The sequence below is a fragment of the Globicephala melas genome, chromosome 7 (assembly GCF_963455315.2).
Source record: "Globicephala melas chromosome 7, mGloMel1.2, whole genome shotgun sequence".
Taxonomy (NCBI): Eukaryota; Metazoa; Chordata; class Mammalia; order Artiodactyla; family Delphinidae; genus Globicephala; species Globicephala melas.
Window position 1 is genome coordinate 8317245 of NC_083320.1, and position 21792 is coordinate 8339036.

At 49.1% G+C, this 21792-nt stretch overlaps 1 protein-coding gene across 6 annotated transcripts in view; it reads right to left on the reverse strand.

Moving 5' to 3' along the window:
• Positions 1–21792, reverse strand: part of ARMC9 (armadillo repeat containing 9) — a 138498-nt gene that overhangs the window by 6067 nt on the left and 110639 nt on the right. For all 6 annotated transcript variants that reach the window (XM_030875505.3, XM_060301740.2, XM_030875712.3 and 3 more), the window contains 3 exons: positions 12514–12629; positions 10373–10506; positions 3960–4089 (listed from right to left, as the gene is read on the reverse strand). In XM_030875505.3, the coding sequence (XP_030731365.2) occupies positions 3960–4089; positions 10373–10506; positions 12514–12629 (380 nt within the window). The remainder of the gene's footprint in view (positions 1–3959; positions 4090–10372; positions 10507–12513; positions 12630–21792) is intronic.

Genomic DNA, 21792 nt, shown 5'->3' on the forward strand with positions numbered 1-21792 from the left:
TGAATGAAAGAAAAGCAAAACCTTAGGGCAAAGGCGTCATAAATTCCGGTATATAGATCAGATGAAAGAGCACACAATCATTAAAAATAATGAAGATGGGGGCTACTCAGGCGTATGAGAGAGAATGGAATAAGGCTGAAAACAGAGCAACACAGAGTAGCATGTAAGTCTGACTGCAATTGTGTGAAAGCAGGCATGCACTGCTGACACTTCTTCCACATACAAAGAAGCTTCTTATACGGGCTAATGAGGTGGTTTTCCTTTCATATTATTTAGTTCAGATGTTTTCTCCTATTTTGCTTTTCTAATTTTGATATACAGATTTTTTTTTTTTCTTTTTTTGGCCTGTGGCTTGTGGGATCTCAGTTCCCTGACCAGGGATTGAACCCGGGCCATGGCAGTGAAAGCCCGGAATCCCAGACCACCAGGGAACTCCCTAATTTTGATATTTTTTATCATTGTTATTGCAGTAAAATATACAGAACATAAAAATCTTGACCATCTTTAAATGTAGCCCCATTACACTTTAAGAAGGAATACTTGAGAGACACTAGTAAAAACTACTCAGGTGAGCACTGGGGCTATTCCCGGCAATGGTAACGGCACAGGGTCAGCCCTGGGTTACCTGGGGATGTCCCATCACACGGTCATGGAACAGGGTGGCCAGATTTGGAGGAGCTAGACGTGCAGGCCCAGGACGGCTGGCCCGCTTCACCCCGTGGGGCCTTAGAGCCAGTGGGCAGCAAGGTCAAGTTGCAGGGTCAGAGGCAGCCGAGGTGAGTTGGCAAGAAGCGAAGGGAGAAAAAAGTCTGGGCAGCAGGGCTGGGAATCTCTGACCTCCCAACCCAGGGCAACCAGGAAAGGGTCCCATCCTTTTTGGAGAGCGAGTTGGCAATGCGTGTGAACACCCTTACGTGCAGGTTAATTTTATGGGTCAACATTGCTGGGCCGTGGCACCCAGGTATTTGAGCAAATATTGTCTGGATATTTCTGTGCAAGTGTTTTTTGGATGAGATGAACATTTCAATAGGTGGACTTTTTTTTTTTTTTTTTGGCCGTGCTGTGCGGCTTGTGGGATCTTAGTTTCCCGACCACGGATTGAACCCGAGCCCTTGGCAGTGAGAATGCAGAGTCCTAACCACTGGACCGCCAGGGAACTCCTCACAGGTGGCCTTTGGGTAAAGCAGACTGCCCTCCAGAATGTGGGTGGGTCTCATCTGATCACTTTTGGATTTTGGATTTGTCAGGCCTCTGCTACTATGGGAGCCGGTTCCTTAAAAGAAATCTCTGTATAGACACACTTCCTGTTGGTTCTCTTTCTCTGGAGAATCCTAACTAATACACCTTAAAAGGCAGCCTCCTCTCTGCCGTGGGACGTGACCTTTGGCCAGGGCAGCGTTGCTGCTGGGGGAAGAGCACCCTCAGGCAGAGGCTCCCTCGGCTGGCTCCCCCCGTTGGCATTGGAGAAACTGGCCTTTGGCAGACACCGGGGGGCCGCCCTTCGGCTTGGCAGGTGCCCCCCATCCCATGAGGTTCCCCAAACCACCTGGGGGGCTGCAGGAAGTGGCGGTGTGGACTGAGGGCGCTGGCCACTGTCACTGAACTCTGCAGGGATGATGGCATCAGGACCCCCTGGAAAGGACTCTGTACGAGGCGGGGATAGGCGTCTGTCGGTAAGGGTCAGCTTGGCCTCTGAGTGGCCCCTAGCCCCCTAACGCCCCAGAATGTTGAGCTCAGCAGTCTGGGCAGCTAGGAGCCAGAGCCAGGAACGGGCGACGGTCTGGCAGGAGATGGGGCCGGATGAGGGCAGAGCAGAAAAAGCACATGGATGGCAGGTGCCTACGATTTAGAAAAACGTAATCTGCTGCAGGAACACATGGTGCTGGGTCCTAGTAAGAGGTAAACTTCAATATATTGGTAAATTGGGAGGCAGCCTGAAAGGTAGGCGATTACTTATTAAAGAAGACTGGCCTGCTTATATTATCTCCCTTATCAATAGGAACATTGTGTTGGAAGGGAGTAGCAATAAAAGGCTTCTGGAGATATTTAATCTCTACTTGTGTTTGGAATGTTGCTGAGTCATAATCCGAAGATGGCTGGCGGCCGATGGGTCGGCAAGGCCACGGGACAGTCTGGGCAGCAAGGCCCCTCACCTTCCCGGAGGTGACGGCTGGAAAGCAACGCTGCACGTTCCAAGGTGCAGGTCAGGCCCTCCAGGTCTGGACCGACAGATTTCCTGGGAGAGGGCCTTGGCTCTTCTTGGGATAAATGCTTTTTTTAGAAAAATGCATTTTCATAGCCTGGTTAACAGTTACTCAAAGTTAAGCGGATAGAAAAAAGAAAAGGAGAACTTGGCTGTGGGGAGGTGTGGGATGGTGGGGTCCGAACATTTTTACTCCTGGCTTTTCTAGGAAGGCAATTGCACAGCAAGACCAGCTGCTGGAAGCCACGAGGCTGCAATCATCTTTACACCACCTCAAAGTTGGGGCTAAGCAAAGAGAGCTAGGGCTATCATTCCGTCTACCAATGACCCACGCCCAGAGCTCCAGGGCCTTCCTTCTGCCGCAAACGAGGGCCCACCCAGCCGACTCATCTTCCTCCAGCGCCAGGGGCTGCCCTCCCCGCTACAGACAGAGAGAGAGGAGTTGTCAAGCCAGAGAGAGAGCCACTCTCTCTTCCTTTCTCCTGAGGATCCATCCATCGCCTGTTTTGAGCTCCTGCCCTGGGCCAGGTGTGGGAACACAGGGACAAACACCCTGCTCACGGCCTCTGTCTTTGAGGAGCGCGGGAGACAGTCACGGAGCACGTGACCACAGTGGGCCTCGGGCTCACCATCTTTTACGCCCTCGGCCCGGGAGAGACATCCAGGACTGCCCCCCTGCCCTGTGCAGGTTCCAAAGTCCTTCCGGCTCATCCCCACACAGCAGGAAAGAAAGGTGCAGGGTCGCTGCCTGCCCCAGTGGGTGCCGGCTCTGCTAGGGCTTCTGCAGGTCATCTCGGACTCCCTGGCCACTCCTGCAGGCGGTGGGTGGCTTCAGGCCTCTCTGGAGCCTGGAATGCGGGCCCTCCCACTGCCTCACCCAGCTCCCCGAGGCGTCGCTGCTGCTGCCGCCGGAGCGTGACCACAACTGAGGTTAGGGTGACCCTGCGGACACAGCAAGGGAAGTCCTTCCCTGTTCTACGGGAAGGTGGGGCGCGGGAGGCCTGGACAGTCACTGTGGCAAGATCCCTCTACTTCCGAGACTGCAAGGCGTAGTCATGTTCGCCATGACTCTAGCCCAGTGTTTTAGTGCAGGAGGTTGGCTTGTCTATGGTGACACGCTCAGCCGGCAGGGCGTTCTGTGACCAGGAGGAAGTGGTGGGCGGCGGTTGGGAGACAGGCTGGGTCTGAGTCCAGAGCCGGGCCCCTCCCCCTGAGCAGGCTTCCTCCGAGCTGAAAGAGGGAGCCTGTGAGAGATTAAGAAAAACAGTGCTTTCTAGGTTCTAAAGAACCCCTCGTAACCCGTCAAGCAGCAGTTTGTGCTCGTTGGGAAAGAGCGAGAGAAAAGAACTTTTATTTTCCTCTTGGAGGCCCAGTTTCGGTTTCAGGAAGCTGACATTGGAGCCAAACCATTTTACTGATCTCGTTCATCTTTCTCCCCTCCAAAGCCAACTGCTAAGATAGGACACCGACCTCAAATTACTTCTAATCACAAACCCTCCCCAACATGTTTACCTATCAGTTCTTAAAACTAGTCTCTTGGGCATGTTTGTAAGTTTTTCTCTCCTTCCGGTCTGACAGCTGATACCTCTCCTGAGGCAGGTCCCTCCCCTTGGGCTCTGAGGTTATCACGCGCGGTGACCACAGTCCCCCGAGGATCTCAGAACCACGCTTCAGGGCCCAGCGAAACGCTCCTTTGCTTCCATCGTCAGACACTGGGCCTCAGAGGAGCCTCCCCAGGATACCTCCCCATCCCTACCTGGTGGTCTCGCCACTGTCCAGGGCACAGGGCACCTCCCTAGGCTGGCTCAGGCCCCCCGCTGGGGGCAGGTGAGGCTCTCCCTGACGTCCTGCTGGCAACCGCTCTCCCGACTTGGCATCGATGGTGGCTGGGGAAGAGGAGAGAGCTCAGTTGACTTCTGCTCTGGAAGCTCTTTGAGGATGCTCTTTGCTGGGCTGCGCCCTGAAGTCGAGAAAAGCACACACCCCGGGCCAGTCCCTCACGGCTCCCCGGCGCCTGTGGATGGGGACTTGTTTACTCGTGCAGCTCGGGGCCTTTCCAGATGGCCACTTGATGTACTTATAACCTGAGGGTGCAACAGGCATGCTCTGGCTGGAGCACACGAAGCGCAGAGAAGGACAGACCAGCGGTCCTGTCGCCTCCCACACTCCCACTGCCTCTCAGGGAAAAGCCAACAAAAGCCAGAATTGTCTCCTGGGCCCCTGCTTGGCGCTGATGCACAGCGGCCCAGAGGCACCCTGAAAAACTCTTCGTGTTTATTTGAAATTCAAGTTCACCTGGGTGTCCTGTATTTTTATTTGCCAAATCTGGCAACCCCAGAGGTGGGGCTCTCTTCGCCCTGTGCTGCCCCAGGATCCTTCAGGCCTGAATCCCTGTCTTCCCCCAGGGGCAGGAACCTCCATAATACCACCTAGCAAGGACAAGGCCACCTAGGTCACCCCAAGATCACGGGGAGTGATGGAGAAGTCCCAGATGACACTGCCGCAGATGCCTCCCAAGGGTCTGGGGACGGGCCTGTTCTGTATTTCAAATGACATGGACCCCTCTTTCTCCAGCCCTGCTTCTCCTCTTCTTGTTCTACAGCCGAAGGGGTCCGTGTCACCATCAGAGCAACACTGTGACAGTCTGGATTCACTGCTTCCTTAATCCAAGCTCTTTTCAGCTCTTTCATTAAAAAAAAAAGTCTCTCTAGCACCTTTGCAACGTGGCCTCTGCTTTATCTAAAATATAAAGAGTCTTCCCTACATAAACAGACATGTCTCCAAAGAAGACGTACAGATGGCCAACAGGCACATGAAAGACGCTAAACATCGCTAATTATTAGACAAATGCAAATTAAAACTACAATGATATACCACTTCACACCGGTCAGAATGGCCATCATTAAAAAGTCTCTAACAAATGCTGGAGAGGGTGTGGAGAAAAGGCAACCCTCCTACACTGTTGGTGGGAACGTAAGTTGGTGCAGCCACTATGGAAAACGAATGGAGTTTCCTCAGAAAAACTACAAATAGAGTTGCCATATGACTAGCAATTCCACTCCTGGGCATATATCCAGACAAAACTATAATTCAAAAAGATACACGCGCCCCTATGTTCACAGCAGCACTATTCACAATAGCCAAGACACTAAATGTCCACTGACAGATGAATGGATAAAGAAGACGTGGTACATATATACCATGGAATACAACTCAGCCTTAAAAAAGAATGAGATAATGCCATTTGCAGCAGCATGGATGGACCTAGAGATTATCATACTAGGTGAAGTAAGTCAGAAAGAGAAAGACAAACACCATACTTATATGGTACAAAAACACATACTCACTTATACGTGGAATCTAAAATATGACACAAATGAACTTATCTATGAAACAGAAGCAGACTCCCAGACATAGAGAACAGACTTGTGGTGGCCAAGGGGGCGGGGGGTGGGGATGGGATGGAGTGGGAGTTTGGGGTCAGCAGGTGCAAACTAGTATATATACAATGGGTAAACAAGGTCCTATTGTATAGCACAGGGAACGATATTCAATATCCTGTGATAAACCATAATGGAAAAGAATATAAAAAAGAATGTATATATATGTGTAACTAAATCACTTTGCTGTAGAGCAGAAATTAATGCAACATTGTAAATCAACTAGACTTCAATTAAAAAAAAATCTTCCCTGCAGGTTTCCTCAAATCCATAGCAAGGGGGCGCAGCTTTGACTTCCAGATAACTCTCTTTTGACCCAAACAAGGACTCTGTTTCTGGTATGGAACCCAATGGGTGGCTTTATTTACAGTCCACATTGGACAGTCTCCACCCAGAACTGGGACTGGAACTAGAATTTCAGCCTTCTCTGATCTGCTCTTCGATGGACAACTGGCCTGCTTGTCTGTGCTCTCTGCTCAATGGTCTTACAGTAAGTCCCCTACATACAAACCTTCAAGTTGTGAACTTTCAAAGACGTGAACGTGCATTTGCACGTCCAGTCACGTAAGTTAGTTCACGTCTCTGGCGTTCATTGCCATGTGTGTGCATCCCCTACAAATGGTTGCAGCAGCCACTCAGAATGCAATCCGGTGCTACCGGGTCATCTCTGATGAGAAAAAAGAGCTACTACCCAGACGTCACTGGATCGTTTTTTCAAGAGGGTAGACAGAATTGAATCCAGCAAGGAACCAGAACCTGTGCCATCCACGTCAGGTGTGAGTGAAATTGCAGCTTGCCCTCCGTCTCCTATAGCTGACGACCCTTCAGCTCTACCATCTCCCACCTCCTCTCCCTCCTCCAGTCAGTAACTCATCTTGCCTGTTCACTCGATGCCAGCCCTTATATGCCAGCTGTTGTACTGTACTACCGCACTTTTCAAGATACCGTACTGTAAGATTAAAGATGTTTTCTTTATTTTGTGTGTTTGTTTTTTATGTATTATTTGTGCAAAAAGTATTATAAACCTATTACAGTACAGTACTATGTAGCTGATTATATTAGTTATAATTAGTTATATTAGTTATTAGTATCATATTAGTTAGCTGGGTACCTAGGCTAGCTTCGTTGGATTTACGAACAAATTGGACTTACGAATGTGATCTCAGAATGGAACTCGTTCCTATGTAGGAGACTTAACTGTTTAATAAAGTCCAGGGGACCAGATTTGGGTGTATGAAATAATAGTTGAGTGGAACCACCCATGAGTGCTGAGCTACACACAGAAAATCCCATGAGAGTTAATGGTGTTACAAGATGGTGCCCAGGGGTAGGCAGCCCTCCAGGATCAGGACCTTTCCCCGGCCGCTGGTGGTGGGAGACAGCTGGCAAAGCCCTCTGGCAGGAGGGAGGAGGCGCCAAGCTGGGGTCTCCGGAGACCCTCTGAGGTCTTCTCGGTTCAGTCACCAAGCAGCAGCCACCCCTCCGTCCTTGCCTATTCCCTCTGCTTAGGCCACACTGCAGACTTTCAGAGCACCCGCTGCGGCACACCCCCCACAAGAAAACCAGCTCCACTGAAAGAGCTGGGACCTGGGAGGGGAAGGGCAGTGCGTGCGTGCACCTGAGGCTTCCTGGAACAACCACTGCTTTCCCACCTGTTAATCCATTTCAGACAGGGCTGGCATTGTCCCTCCACGGCCCACTGACAAGGCATGTGATCTTGATACCCCCGTTTTGGTTGGTGGGGAAATGAGAATAACTTGCCTCGGGCCAATATCGTGCAACACTCTAAGTCACATTCTTAGCTTCTTTTTCTTGGCAACTATTTCCTTTCGGCTCCGTGGGGCTGAGTCCTTTGCTTAAAAATAATGTACTTTCTGGGCCTGCATTCAACTGATCAAGCCGTTTGAGGATCCCGCAGGTTCCTCATCACGAGTCCTGCCTTCAGTGTTGACTGAATGCACAGGTGTGACGGGGTGTCCTGAACAAACCCGACGTGTGGGCCGCGGTGCTGGGTTCCCACGGGTCTTAAGGTGTTAATTCCCAGCATGAGGGTAGCCAGACTCAGTAGCAAGTCATGTGTGAGGGGAGCTGTGGGGAGTGGCCAGGCGAGGCCTGCATGGGATGCGGGGGGACAAGGTGAGCAGAAGAGACGGGCAAGAAAGGGCTGGGGGGGCAGGACCGGAAGGACGGTAGGGTCAAGAGGAAGTCAGATCAGCTCTTGTCGGGGAAGGAGTGAAACCGGAGCCAGTGAGGGTCAGGACGGCCCGCTGCCCACCGCTGTCCCCTCCTTCCCTCAACCGTGGCACTCAGTCCCAGATGCAGCCTCAGAACCAGTCTCAAGGCAGCATTCCAAGCACACTGGCTGAAGCCTGTTTGCACGCAACCTCACGTGGAGGCTGAGAAGAGGAAGAGATGGCGGTGGCGAGACAGGGTGGGGAGCTGGCACTGGTCCACGGATGAGGCGAGGGCCAGGGTGGCTGCAGCTGGGCAAAAGGAAGGAAGCACAGAATCTACACTGGAGACGGAATCCACGCTCATTAAATGACCCCGGGATGCCGATGACCCGGACGCTTGGCTTCTCCAAGGGGAGAACTTTTGTCAAGGAAAAGGATTGTAACGGAGAACTACGGGTGCTGGCCTGAGGTGGAGACACGGCCTGGGGGTGTGGGGAGAGACTAATATGCCTGGTGTCTGCAGGGGGAGTGAGGGCGGACTGGGGGTCAGTGTAGTGGAGTCCACCGAGGCAGGAGGGCAGTAGATGGGCTCCCAGCCAGACCTGAGCGAACAGGAGCAGGTGGAAGATGGGACCCGAAAAATACGGCCTAAGTGTTCACAGCAGGCTCATGGGTGCACCCGACAGCGTGACTGGGCCCGTCTGGAGGGGCTGGTGAGCAGCTGCTGCCTCTGCAGGGAGAGGCACTGGGAACGGCTGACGATCCCAGGGATGGGTGCCCATTGTTTTCCTGCAAGGAACCAGACCCTGCCAGGGCCAAAAGCAGTTGTGCTTGAAACTAACAAGAACGTCTACATGACCCGCTGACCCTCAGCCACCTCTGTCCCTGACAGCCTCAAGTGCGTCCACCCTACAGGTAATAATACCATGAGAAATCGTTCCAAAAGATAGGACCACACTTATAATCCGTGCAAGACAGAGGGTCACCCTGGTGGTCATTTGGGTCAAACAAGGATGTTACTGCTAAATAAGTTTAGCCTAAATGCAACTGTTTGGAAGTCCAGGCCTATAGAACTTGAAATCATTTTAAACTCAGTGGCATTAGGTCAAACTGGCGAAAATTGTTAGACAACCTAAAACCTCCACCCCGGCAGCAGAGACCTCTGGATAAATTATTGAGCTAGTCGTCTTTTAGAGAAGGCATATTAATGTCTGCAGCTCTAACAAAACCCATGTAAAATAACAGATGATCAAAGCTGGCAAAACCTCTAACACTGCTTATAGTCAAGAGATCCTCTCCTGGGGTAACCAAATAACCTAGCTTTCTTCTGGCGCCGTGACAGGTCTATTGCTCTGAATTGGGGATGAGAAGCATTTGAATCCAACTGTGAGCAGATTATAAAAGCTCGCAGATGTTTCTCATACTGGAATCTGACCTGCTCCTCTGTTGTTTTTCTATTTGAATGGATATTAGAGTCTTATCTGATCTGTTCATATCTTTTTAATTTCCTCTTGAAAATTAAAAAAAAAAACTTTGTACATTTCTAATTCAAAGCACATATATTTTTTCTGGCATCTAAAAACTACATTTATCCCCCATCAGTCTCTGATGAACTCAACTGGATACTTCAAAATGCGTTTGGATCCCACAGTAGTTTTTGCTCCTAGCCAACATTTCCGACTCAATTCAGCCTTCTAACACGTGGCTGACCACCTCAGCACCAGAGTTCGGGGCACCAAAGTTTTGGTCAGAGATCTACATCGTTTTGAGATTCCTACTTAAAAATCTCACATTAAACACAGCTTCCCCAGTCAGAAATGTTGCTCAGATAGCTTGCACATGTGAGCACTGGACACAGTGCTCTGAGAGAAGGGGGTCTAGAGGAAAAGCCCACGGTCAGGTCTGGCTGTGTGGTCGCAAGCCTGTGGGCCTCTACGACACGGAGCAGTGGCTGAGAACAGAGGGCTTCTCAGGAGCAGGTGGGAGGCCAAGGCCTTTCTGGGTCTGTAACTGCAGCTGCTTCATAAGATTCCAGGCATCACCAATCCCAGAGCTGCCCCCAGTCCCAGTGCTGCCCCAGGTCCCAGAGCTGCCACCAGTCCCAGAGCTGCCCCCAGGCCCAGTGCTGCCCCCAGTCCCAGAGCTGCCCCCAGTCCCAGTACTGCCCCCCAGTCTCAGAGCTGCCCCCAGGCCCAGTGCTGCCCCCAGTCCCAGTGCTGCCCCCAGTCCCAGAGCTGCCCCCAGTCCCAGTACTGCCCCCCAGTCTCAGAGCTGCCCCCAGGCCCAGTGCTGCCCCCAGTCCCAGTGCTGCCCCCCAGTCCCAGTGCTGCCCCCAGGCCCAGAGCTGCCCCCAGGCCCAGTGCTGCCCCCAGGCCCAGTGCTGCCCCCAATCCCAGAGCTGTCCCCAGTCCCAGAGCTGCCCCCCAGGCCCAGAGCTGCCCCCAGTCCCAGTGCTGCCCCCAGGCCCAGAGCTGCCCCCAGGCCCAGTGCTGCCCCCAGGCCCAGAGCTGCCCCCAGGCCCAAAGCTGCCCCCCACATGCTGCCAGTATGCTTACATGAGGAGGAAGTGCAAGGCTCAGGACCAGGCATGACCCCCTTGCAGACTGGACGGTGGGCATTTGGCAGAGACGGGAGGCAGCTGTTTCTGGCATGTTTGGCCATCTGGGGAGAGATGGGATGGTCTTCCAGCCTGGAGGAAAAAAAGAAAAACAGCAATAAATACAGATAGGAGATATTTGACTGGTCACTACTGTGTAGCATCACAAAATTGCAGGAAGTGGAAGTACCTGAAAGTCTTTTGTTAAACTGATATTAGCAGATATTGAATCTCTTTAAGAAAGAGGAAGTACCCTTACCTCACTCTTGTTAGCTCTTATAAATTTACAGTGAAACATGGCTATTATTTTTCTAACACACAATTGGATCTTTTGGCTTTGGGTGACACGGGAGCATGACATTTCAACCAAACAATTTAAAGTATCAATCTTCTGGGCTTTCTTCCAAGGATGAAGCAGATTAGCAAAGGGATGAATTCCATCAGAAAAGACGTGACATAGGTCAGCCGTGACAACAAGAGTTAGGCCGGAACGGGACTGGGGAAGAGCTCGTTCTCTGGAACACTATCAATGGTGTGCGCAGTGCCTACCGCTGGCACCTGGGTCGATGGAGACTCATTCACCCAGCAGACATGCAGTGGGCACCTGCGAGAGACAGGGGGCCTGGGCAAGCACAGCACAGGGAGGTAAGTAGGATGTGGGGTGGCATCTCCCGGCAGCCTTCACGGCAGATCCCCAGGAAGGTTCTGCAGTGTGCGCAGAGCAGCACAGCACTCACTCCCCTTCAACGAGGAGCTAGCAGCCACCTGCGCCAGCACGGCAGGCTTGTCCCCCCTCTGTCTAGGGTTGCGCCCCATGAAACGGCTGTTCTTGAATGTCAGTTCCAGCAGCAAAGACAAGCAGACACCTAACTGCTGTGCGGGGCAGAAAAGCCTCTGTGTGTGTGTGCATGTGTGTAAGAGAGAGGCAGACAGACAGACTCAGCCGGTCTTGAGCTCTGAGCTGGGGTTTGTCAGGGGCCCGAAGATGGAACATTTCCCGGCAGAGGTAGCAAGTCATGAACGGGCAGGGCAGGACATGGAGCAAAAGGAAAAAAAAAAAAAAAAAGCATACATGTGCGCTGCTTTGCTACAGAGATGTAGCGCGCTCAGAATGCAGGCTGGGGGCACACAGTGTCCTGGGGAACGTGGGGCTTCGAGGGCTGAGGTTGAGGGTGTCAATTAAGAAGGACCTGGTTGGCCAGCGTTTGATTAGATTTGGTCCCTAAGGGAGACAGGAGTCACAGCAGTGAGGTTTTGTTTGTTGCTGTATCCCCCGAGCCGAGTTGTTCATTACAGATTACTATAGAGCAAACCTGGAAATAAGCAAACCGCCCAGCTGTAGGGGATAACTAAGTAAAGTATGTCACATTCATTTGAAATATCTTATGGCCACTGTTGTATGAATAAATGTAGGTTTTCCCCCTGCTCTCTATAATCCCCTTATTTGCACCTGTTTCTCTCCAGCGTTCTCTCCAGACAGAAGAGGCCACCCAGACCACGGAAGAGACTTCGCCCTGACCAAGCTGGACTGCCTGGCCTGGGGCTCCCCAAGAGTCCCCAGGGATCAGGTCCTCAGGTCCCTAGGGAGACCAGAGGCTCTGGATAACCAGACTAGTTTTGTTTATATAAACAGGGTAGGAGCAAGGCTATGAAGAATGAATAAGGCTTGGCAGCCAAAAATGCATATCGGTGCTTTATAGAGTCATGTAGAAATAAGCTGACGGCATCTTAAACTGTGACACTCCATCCCAACAAAGGGCCTGGTGCTACGGTGAGAGGCTGCAGAAAAGAACAGGAGTCCTTTCTGGGTAGACCCACTAGTCCTTTTGGTCCTTTCCTTCAGAATCACATTGGCCAACACCAGCCTTCTCCTGGATAAAGGCTGTAAGTGGCTTGGAGACCCTGAGAGACATGGGGGGAAGAGGGAGACTCAACCTCTTTCCTTCCAAAAAATCCCCAAAAGATAAATAATAAAGAGATAAATGCTTTTTGATATGAAATTTTATTTTGAATTTTAAAAATACGTACATCTTACACTGCAGTTGATCAAAACAAAGCTTAAGAAAGTAAATCCCCGCCTCCTTTAGGACCCAGACTTACGCTGGGTACCCGGTCCTGTGGCCGCCGGGAGTGATGGGCCGGCACAGGGGCTCAGGGCCGCCCCACTGCACGCCGGCCGCCCCCTTCCGCCTCACCTTCCCCGTGTTGGTCATGATCTGGTGGAAGCAAAAAGGAAACAGAGCTGTAGAAATCATCTAGTTGAGAGCTGACCTAGACATTCTAACTCACTACATTTAATAATCTATAGTAATAAGAGGATTTGCAAATAAGTGAGGAAGGAGCATGACACGGATCATTCAGCTGAACAGAAAAGTTCGGGGAAAATCTGCTTAGGTTTTCACATTATACCATTCAGCAGTATAAATTAAAAAAACAAAATCAAACCACGGAAAAAGGAGAAGAAAACAACTGGATATGGTAACTTATCACATCCCTGGAGAGGACTGACTTTTGAAAGTAAGAAGGGAAGAAAGACAGACAGCTTTGGTTTCATAAAAAATCAACATTTCCACATACACAGTAATTTAATGATAAACCAAATTAACAGGTAAACAATGAACTGGGAAGAAATATTTGCAGCACGTATAATAGATGAAAGCTTAAGATTTTCATTAGATAAAGAGTTCTTACAAATCAGTAAGTAAAACACTAAGTAGATGACTGGGCAAAGAAGTCCAACAGCCAAGTCACAAAATAAAAAGTATCACCAGTAAAGAGAAGAAAAAATGATCAACTTTATAAGTAACTAGAAACTACAACTTTACAAAAAGTGTATCATTCTCCAGTTATTAAGTGAGTGACAATTAAAGAAATGACCCCATCCACTTCTGACAATAGTTTAAAATGTCAGTGGCATGGAAATTTGAGACAGCTCTTTTGGAAAGTAATTTGGCATTTTATATCAAGAGTCATTAAATTGTTCATATCCTTGGGTGTTAAACCCTAGAGAGAGAATCCACAATGTGGAAGATGTTAAATAAAGCTGTATGTTACAAAATCATTACACAGTAAAACTGGAACCATCTAACTGTCTAGTAATAGGGGAATAATTAAGTAAAATATGGTATATTCATTGGAAATATTACATGGCCATGTACAATGATAAAGACTAGGCTATGAAGAAAAATGTTTATTTAAAACATTGTTAAGTCAGGTTATAATACTGTACATAAATGATGCTTTTCATTATGCTAAGTACACAAAAAGACTGGAAGGAAATGAACACTAAAATGATTATAGTGGCTACACAGGACAGTGAACCAAGAATCATTTTTTTCCTCTCTATTTTCCGAGTTCTCTGTAATATGGTTATATTATGTTAATAATTAAGAAAAACTGTTTAAAAAAGAAATCACTGTAAAATTGATGAAATGTGGATGAAGTCTGTGGACTGTACCAACATCAACCTCCTGGTTCAATACATGCTACAGCCACCACTGAGGACGCCAGGTGAAGGGTGCACGGGACCTCTCTGTACTACTTTTTCAACTTCCCGTGAATCTGGAATTATTTCCAAATAAAAAGTTAAAGAAAAATTTTTAATTGGAATTACATCTTTGATTTCCTGATTTTACTTAAAAGTTATTTGGGTTTATCTAGTATTTGAGGTAGGAAGAAGAAAAAAAAGGCCCACTGCCTCTGGGAGAGCATCACTAGGCCTCACCTGTGCTGTGGGGGACAGCTACCAGCTGGAGGGGTTGGTCAGCGGGTGGGGGGAGAGGGAAGGGGGTGTGAAGGGGAGAAAGGCAGGTGAGAGGGGTGGGGAGGCCCCTACCCTCTTGGAGGAAAAGGAACGTAATTAAGCTTCCCAAATAAGAACTAATATGCAGCTTCATCTCTCTTAATATCTCTTGTGAAATTTGCAAAAGAAGCCTATTTTAACTGCCGTCACTCAACACTGCTGTCTGCTTCTCCTCCGACTTCCCTTCTGTCCCGCTGTCCCCGTCTAGTACCTAGGGTCAAATTCACATGTCCGCCCCCATCACCAGAGCAGGTTCCTTCAGGCCAATATTCAACAGTACCTTAGGACCACCCGGGGCTTCTCTTTCCCCCTCCATTATGCCAGTCAGACACCCGGGTCCTTCCACAGAGGGCTAGGATAGGAAGGCTCAGTCTTAGGCACTGGAGAGGGAGACAGTGAGTGTGTGGGCTGCCAGCCCCCCATGCCCCCTGCCTCCTCCCTGTTGCATTGTCCCTCCCAGCTCACCCCTCCCAACTCCTTCCTAGAGGAGAGAGAACACAGCACATATTTGAGAGTGTTTCAGCCTTTGGAAAACCCCGTCAGCCACACCATCTCCCTAAAACTTCACAGGCCTAAGAAACAATCTAAGGCGGGTGGTATTTGTCCTCTCCAGTGGATGAGGAAACTGGGTCAGGCCTGTGGGCAGAACCATACGGTGTGTCGTCAGAAGGCCTGAGGAAAGGTCTCTGGTGAACAGGGTTGGTGTGAGGGCCCAGAACGACTGTGTTAGGCGCTCGGTGTCTCAGAGCAGCTCTTTCCAGAGGGCTTGTTTCCTGTTCACCTCACAAGCCACTGTGCATGTGGGGAGCCACGGAGGGGCCCACAAGGGCTCCAGGGCACTCTCTGGGCACCTCAGTTTGCAAAGGAGCCCTTTTGGGCTGGAAAGGTCTTAAAGTGTGTCTACCAACAATGTGCTATTTCCACAGAAACGCTTCAGGGGTTGTTGGGAGAGAAGAGAAAGGGTTCCTGACAACCACCCTACTCACCAAAGGAACTCAGCTTCCATCTGTGTTACGGATGGAGATGCTGTTTGAAAAAAGGTTCTGATACTAAAAAAATACAGCATGTTTAACCACAATTAGAAAAAAATGCAGCATGTGATTTAGCTGAACGTAATTTATTCTGTAGTAAAAGATGGTCAACATGTCCCTTTAGGTAAAAAATTTCCCATTTACTAGTTTTTGAGTATTGGTGAATCACTTAAAGCAATTATGACATGCTATAGAGCAGTATGAATTTTTGTAAGAAAATACAGGCACACAATATGTCCATCTATACACACGGAAAACAACCTGGAAGCTGAAGGAGACACTGCTAGCTGGCCACCTAATACTCATTCCCTCTTTCTTGACCAACAGCCCTCTGATTTTGTGGGCCCAGAAATGCGTCTACTTAAAAACACCTTTCCAGACTCCCTTGCAGCTAGGGGCCATGTGGCCCAGTTCTGACCAGTAAGAAGTAAGTGGGGGGGGAGGTTGGGAGGGAGACGCAAGAGGGAGGAGATATGGTGATATACGTATATGTATAGCTGAGTCACTTTGTTATAAAGCAGAAACGAACACACCATTGTAAAGCAATTATACTCCAATAAAAAAAAAAAAAAAAGAAGTAAGTGGGGGACACCAGAAGTAGCTTTGGGAAAAGCACTGTAGAGGGGGTGGATTTGGCTGGCCTGCACGCTTGACTTCCTCCTGACTTTATCATGTTTTGTGCCAGGAGCTGCATCCATTGTCTTATGACCAAGAGGCAACAAGCATGTGAATGAAGGGCCAATGCACCAGGCAGAGCGCCCATGGAGCTAATGAAACCAAAGCTTCACAGCCCCGGAAAGAGCCCTGGCATTGTGCTCATATGGTTTTTGTAAAATTTGCAGAAGTAGCATGTTTCGGTTGCAGTCACTTAAAACTGCTGTTTCTTTCTACTCTCACTTCCCTTGCCATACTCCCCCTCATGGTGTTGGAATGGCCAAAGGCAATTTAGAACTTAGCCAAAAGGACAGTGAATCCGGATGACCTTTAATTTGAGTTTAGTGGGAAATATGATTCCCAGTCACTTCTGTGCATAGCCAAACATCGCTAGCTGTCCTGGTGTGGAAGTGGCTTCTAGAATTCCACACACCATCAGAGAATTTATGAAGAGTCAGTGCACAGGAAAGCTAGAAATGCCCCCAAATCTTCCAGTTTCTTTATGAAAGAAGTTTGAGGATGGTTTTCTCAAATTTAACAACAATCCTAAAAATTTACACAGCATTACCATAAAACTAAATGTGAAGTCAAAAGAAAATTTTCAAATCTATCAGTAATAAGAAACAAAGCTGGGGCTTCCCTGGTGGCGCAGTGGTTGAGAGTCTGCCTGCCGATGCAGGGGACGTGGGTTCATGCCCCGGTGCGGGAAGATCCCACATGCCACGGAGCGGCTGGGCCCGTGAGCCATGGCTGCTGAGGCTGCGTGTCCGGAGCCTGTGCACCGCAATGGGAGAGGTCACAACAGTGAGAGGCCCGCGTCCCGCCAAAAAAAAAAAAAAAAAAGAAAGAAACAAAGCTGATCAAATACATTACAGGAATGACTAATTTTCTTTTCTTTCTCTGTAGAAAATATTACAAACTCGTTGCAACATATGTAGAGGCAATCAAAGAGTATAAAACAAAAAATATACGGAAAGAAAACCATGAAGCGCGTGGCAAGCAGCTAGTTAATAAAACATTATTTTTCTGTTTGTGATACCTGTCGGTTCTTTCTTTTTTTCCCTTTACCTACTTTAAAAAAAAAAAAATTGAACTATAGTTGATTTACCATGTTGTGTTAGTTTCAGGTGTACAGCAAAGTGATTCAGTTATACATATGTCTATTCTCTTTTAGATTCTTTTCCAGTATATGTTATTACAAGATATTGAGTATAGTTCCCTGTGTTATACAGTAGGTCCTTCTTGGTTATCAATCTGTCAGTTCTTAAAATTTGAATTTGACTGTGATTTATTTTTCTTAGTCTCATTCTAAGTATTCACTATTATACCTAAACTTTGTATTCCGTTGTTTTAAAGAAGGCCTGCAAAACCCTGTAAACTGGAGGGCCCACAAAACCTGGATCTTCCCTTCTGACGGGAGACGAGCCTGGGGTCTGATAAGGCTGGATTCCCTGCTACTTGCAGATGAGCTCAAAACCAACTGACAAAGGAAAGATGAGATACAGAGATAAATGAAAGGAAAATAGAGGGAACAGTGGTTATCTCTGGGTGGACAGAATTATTATGGTGGTTGTTTATGCTGTGCTTACTTTTGACTTTTCAGTAATAAGCATGTATTTCTTTTGCAATCAGAAAAAAGAATCCCAGAAACAAACTGAAAAAGAAAAGGATTTGGAATCTTTGGGGGTTGGGGATTCTTCCCCCTGCTTGTTCGGTTGTGTTTTCACACATAGGAATATGGACTTTTTAGTTAGTTCCAAGTGACTTTTCAATCATCAGAGTCAGGCAGAGCAGGAATAATTGGTTGAAAAGTGATTAGAAAAAAACCCCAAAGTGGAGACAAATTTGGGGAAAAAAAAGGAAAAATTGGAAACTGAGGCCCTTCCTTCTCCGGTTTTGGTTTTCACTGCGAGTAAAACAGGGCCAGCTGCAGGCGCCCAAGCTTCTTCCCTGTCTCCGGCGGGCTGGCCCTGCCCCCTGGCCAGATGCACTCACTTCCCCTGCTGAGGCCCCGTTAACCTTGAGGTCTGCCCACGTGGCAATGTTTCCATGGCCCAGATGCTGGCTTTAGAACCACTGAGGGGTGTAATATGCAGATTCCTGGGGCCAGGTCCACACACTCAGACTGTCCGGAGGCTGGGCCAGGACCCCTGCTTTAACCAGCCCTTTAGGAGATCTCCAAACCAACTTGGCAGAAAAGGAAGTGTGGGAAGGGAGAGATTAGCATTGACACCAGGCATTCCCCCTCCAAACTGAGTCTATGCTCAAAAATTGGACCATAGAGTAATTCTGAATATTTCACACAGTTGGAGACTCTAAACTTTCAAATACGGAACAGAATTCACTGGAAAATCAGCGGTTGTCCCGGAAGGCAGCAGAGCTTAGTGGTAAAGAGCAAACAGGCTCAGATAACACCTGAGAATGCTCCTCAACGCTCTCAGCCTCAGCTGCCTCATCTCTGACACGCAACACGAGCAGAATTTACCCCATCCTTTGTTGGGAGGAGATTAAATAAATGGAATCAGATGTGTGAGGCAATCAGCACAGGACTTGGCCCAGGACGTGAGCCCAGCTAATTTAAGGCGCGCCTATGACTGTGGTTAAAGGTAACTGAACGATAAGTTTAAACTTCAAAATAAAAACAAGACAACTGAGATCCTATGATGAATATCTACACTCCTTTACCCAGGGTGCTGAAGATATTTAAAGCAGGGCACTCTTTTTAGGAAGAACTAAGCGATTATTCGGCATAATGTGGATGATTCTGAAAGATTTAGAAATAACCAAGCAAGGAGAAGTTGGCAAGTCATCAATCTTGATCTGCTGCTGATCACGGCCTGAAGAAGAAACACAGAAGGGTGCTGTTTTCACCAGAATTATGAATGAACGGATACATGTGATGTGGCCACCACCACGCTCAGGCAAGCCCAGGAAAAGGGGCTTGTTCTGCCCGAGCTTTCCCTGAGTTCCCTGTGGGCGCCAGCTTCTTCATGGCCCGGGCTCTGCAGTGCGCAGGCGCTATCTGCTTGAACTTGGGGGGGTGAGGACAGGCGGCGAGTGTGGCCTTGCAGGGCGCGGGGTGGCCATCAATGCCCAGCAAGCGGGGAGCCATGGGTCCAGGCATCCTGGGAAGGGCTCCCTTCCATCCCCTCGACACCTTGGCAGGCTGCCCTCACTGCACCTCCCCGCTCACGCCCTAACTAGTATTATAGTTTTAAAATCACTGGTGTGTACAATTACCACTCCTGGGATTATGGTAAGGAGGTCTGGGCTGGGACCTACACTCTTTTTTTTTATTTTTATTTTTTTTGTTGTACGTGGGCCTCTCACTGTTGCGGCCTCTCCCGTTGTGGAGCACAGGCTCCGGACGCGCAGGCTCAGCGGCCATGGCTCACGGGCCCAGCCGCTCCGCGGCATCTTCCCGGACCGGGGCACAAACCCGTGTCCCCTGCATCGGCAGGCGGACTCCCAACCACTGCGCCACCAGGGAAGCCCCTAGACTCTATTTTAACGTACCTTCGACGGCCAGCTCTGACATCACAGGACGATACCCGTCAACCCCCGACCCCCCATCCCTCATCAACAGCACACTTTTATCTGCTCTGTGTCATCTTCTGTAAACTTCTGGAAGATAACAGCTTGAGAAACTTTGCCAGCATTCTGTTGTGTGTTAGGCAAATGGCACAGGTTCAATGAAAAATTTTTGAATACAAGTTTCTAAAAGTCAACAGCTTTCCACTGATCTTGAAAAATCTAGTCTACCTAGTACACCAGAATGGGAGGCGTGAATTGTGACTTTTGGGGTGCACATTCCCTAGTGAAATGCAACGCCTTCTGTCTCTGGCAGGTTCCCTCGTTTGACACAAGCAGTTAGCAGGTATGAGTGCACAACCCCGCGTGAACCACCAGAGCCAAAGGTGGGCAGGTGAGGTGAGCTCACAGCGCCGGCCGGCTGTCCATTTCAAATCAAGACTGGGTGGCTGAGGGCGGCTGAGGAGTCTAACGAACAAAGACAGCAAAACGGGCAGTGTTCCTATAACCTCAGCGATTACTGCTCAACAGTAAGTTTTCTACTAAAACTTTAAAGTGTTTCCACGTGAGATCCTATGGTGACCTGGCCTAGTGGGTCGAATGGTGGCCCCCAACAGATCTGTCCATGTACTAACCCCGGGAACCTGTGAACGTGGCCTGATTTGGACACATCTTTGCAGATGTAGTTACATTAGGGCTCCTAACATGAAGAGATCATCCTAGATTATCCTAAATCCACTGAAGAGTGTCATAAGAGACAAGAGAACACAGAGAGAAGAGGAGAGGAGGCAGAGTCTGGAGTTCCACAGCCACAAGCCAAGGAGGGTCTGGAGCCGCCAGAAGGTGCAAGACCAAGAAAGGTTCTCCCCTAGAGCCTTCAGAGGGAGTGTGGTTGTGCTGATAACTTGACTGTGGACTGCTGGCCTCCAGAATGGTGGGAGAATACATTTCTGTGGTTTTAAGCCATCCAGTTTATGGTCATTTGTTACTGCGGCCCTAGGAAGCTAATAACCTCGGTCTTCACGTCCCTATAACGAATTCTTTCTGTACTTCATTCTTACCACTCACATTGCCACCGACAAGTAACTGACACCAATGAGATAAACAAGCATGTGTAGAACTTTTCTAACTATTTCCTTCTGGTAAAAGAACAGTACCTATGCATTAAGGAGATTTAGAACTGCAGGCTATGGTAAAATGACACCATTTCTGGATGCCATTAAGCTGGATTATTGGTTGATTTGAAAGCTCTGTCACTTTGTGCCTCACCAAACTGCAAGATTAAACTGGTAGTTCCAGCATGTTCGGTGTCTTGTTTTCGTTGTTGCTGTTAAAAATCTTCACCACATCAACATAAGATCTCACCCGCGGCATTCCACTGTGCAGAGGTGCTAAAAGCTATTTAGCGGAGGGGCTGTACTGGGGTTTCTGTCTGAACATCCTTGCTGACCCTCGCGTGCTTGTGCAGTGGTGTCTGTGGGGAAGTCCCAGCATCTCAGGGCTGAGTTCTCGACAGCTTCGCCACCATCCTCCAGAGAAGCCCCACCAACTTGCCTTCTGTTTTCCTCACCACCTGCCCATGAAGCATGAGAATCTTGCTTTTAAAAATGCACGTCCAGGGCTTCGCTGGTGGCGCAGTGGTTAAGAATCCACCTGCCAGTGCAGGGGACACGGGTTCGAGCCCTGGTCCAGGAAGATCCCACACGCCGCGGAGCAACTAAGTCCGTGCGCCACAACTACTGAGCCTACGCTCTAGAGCCCATGAGCCACAACTACTGAGCCCATGTGCCACGACTACTGAAGCCTGCATGCCTAGAGCCCATGCTCCGCAACAAGAGAAGCCACCGTGGTGAGAAGCCCGCGCACCACAACGAAGAGTCGCCCCCGCTCGCCACAACTAGAGAAAGCCCTTGCGCAGCAACGGAGACCCAACACAGACAAAAATAAATAAAATAAAAAATAAATAAATTGAAAAAAAAAATGCACGTCCTGTCAAATGGAGCTCAGGCCTTCCCTGACAAAGCCAGTGTTCTTCCAAAGGGAAGCAAAGGCCTAGTCAGGGCTCAAGACTTCCATCAGCAGTTTGGAACCCAGATGGCCTCACTTCCGTCCCTTCTCAAGCACCTACCTCCTCACTTGACTTAACGTAATGGAGCCTCCGCAGTCAGTTAGGTTCCTTTGATCCCTGAGCTGTTTCTAGGGACAGTGGCGGGCTATAGGCACTTGTCCATGACTGGGGGCCGGTGGTCACCCAGCCTCCTAAATCACCCCCTTTCTTTAACTCTTGCCCCATGTGGTCTATTCTCCACAAAGCAGCCAGAGTGAAAATAGAAGTTAATATAGTAAAACGTAAGTCAGACC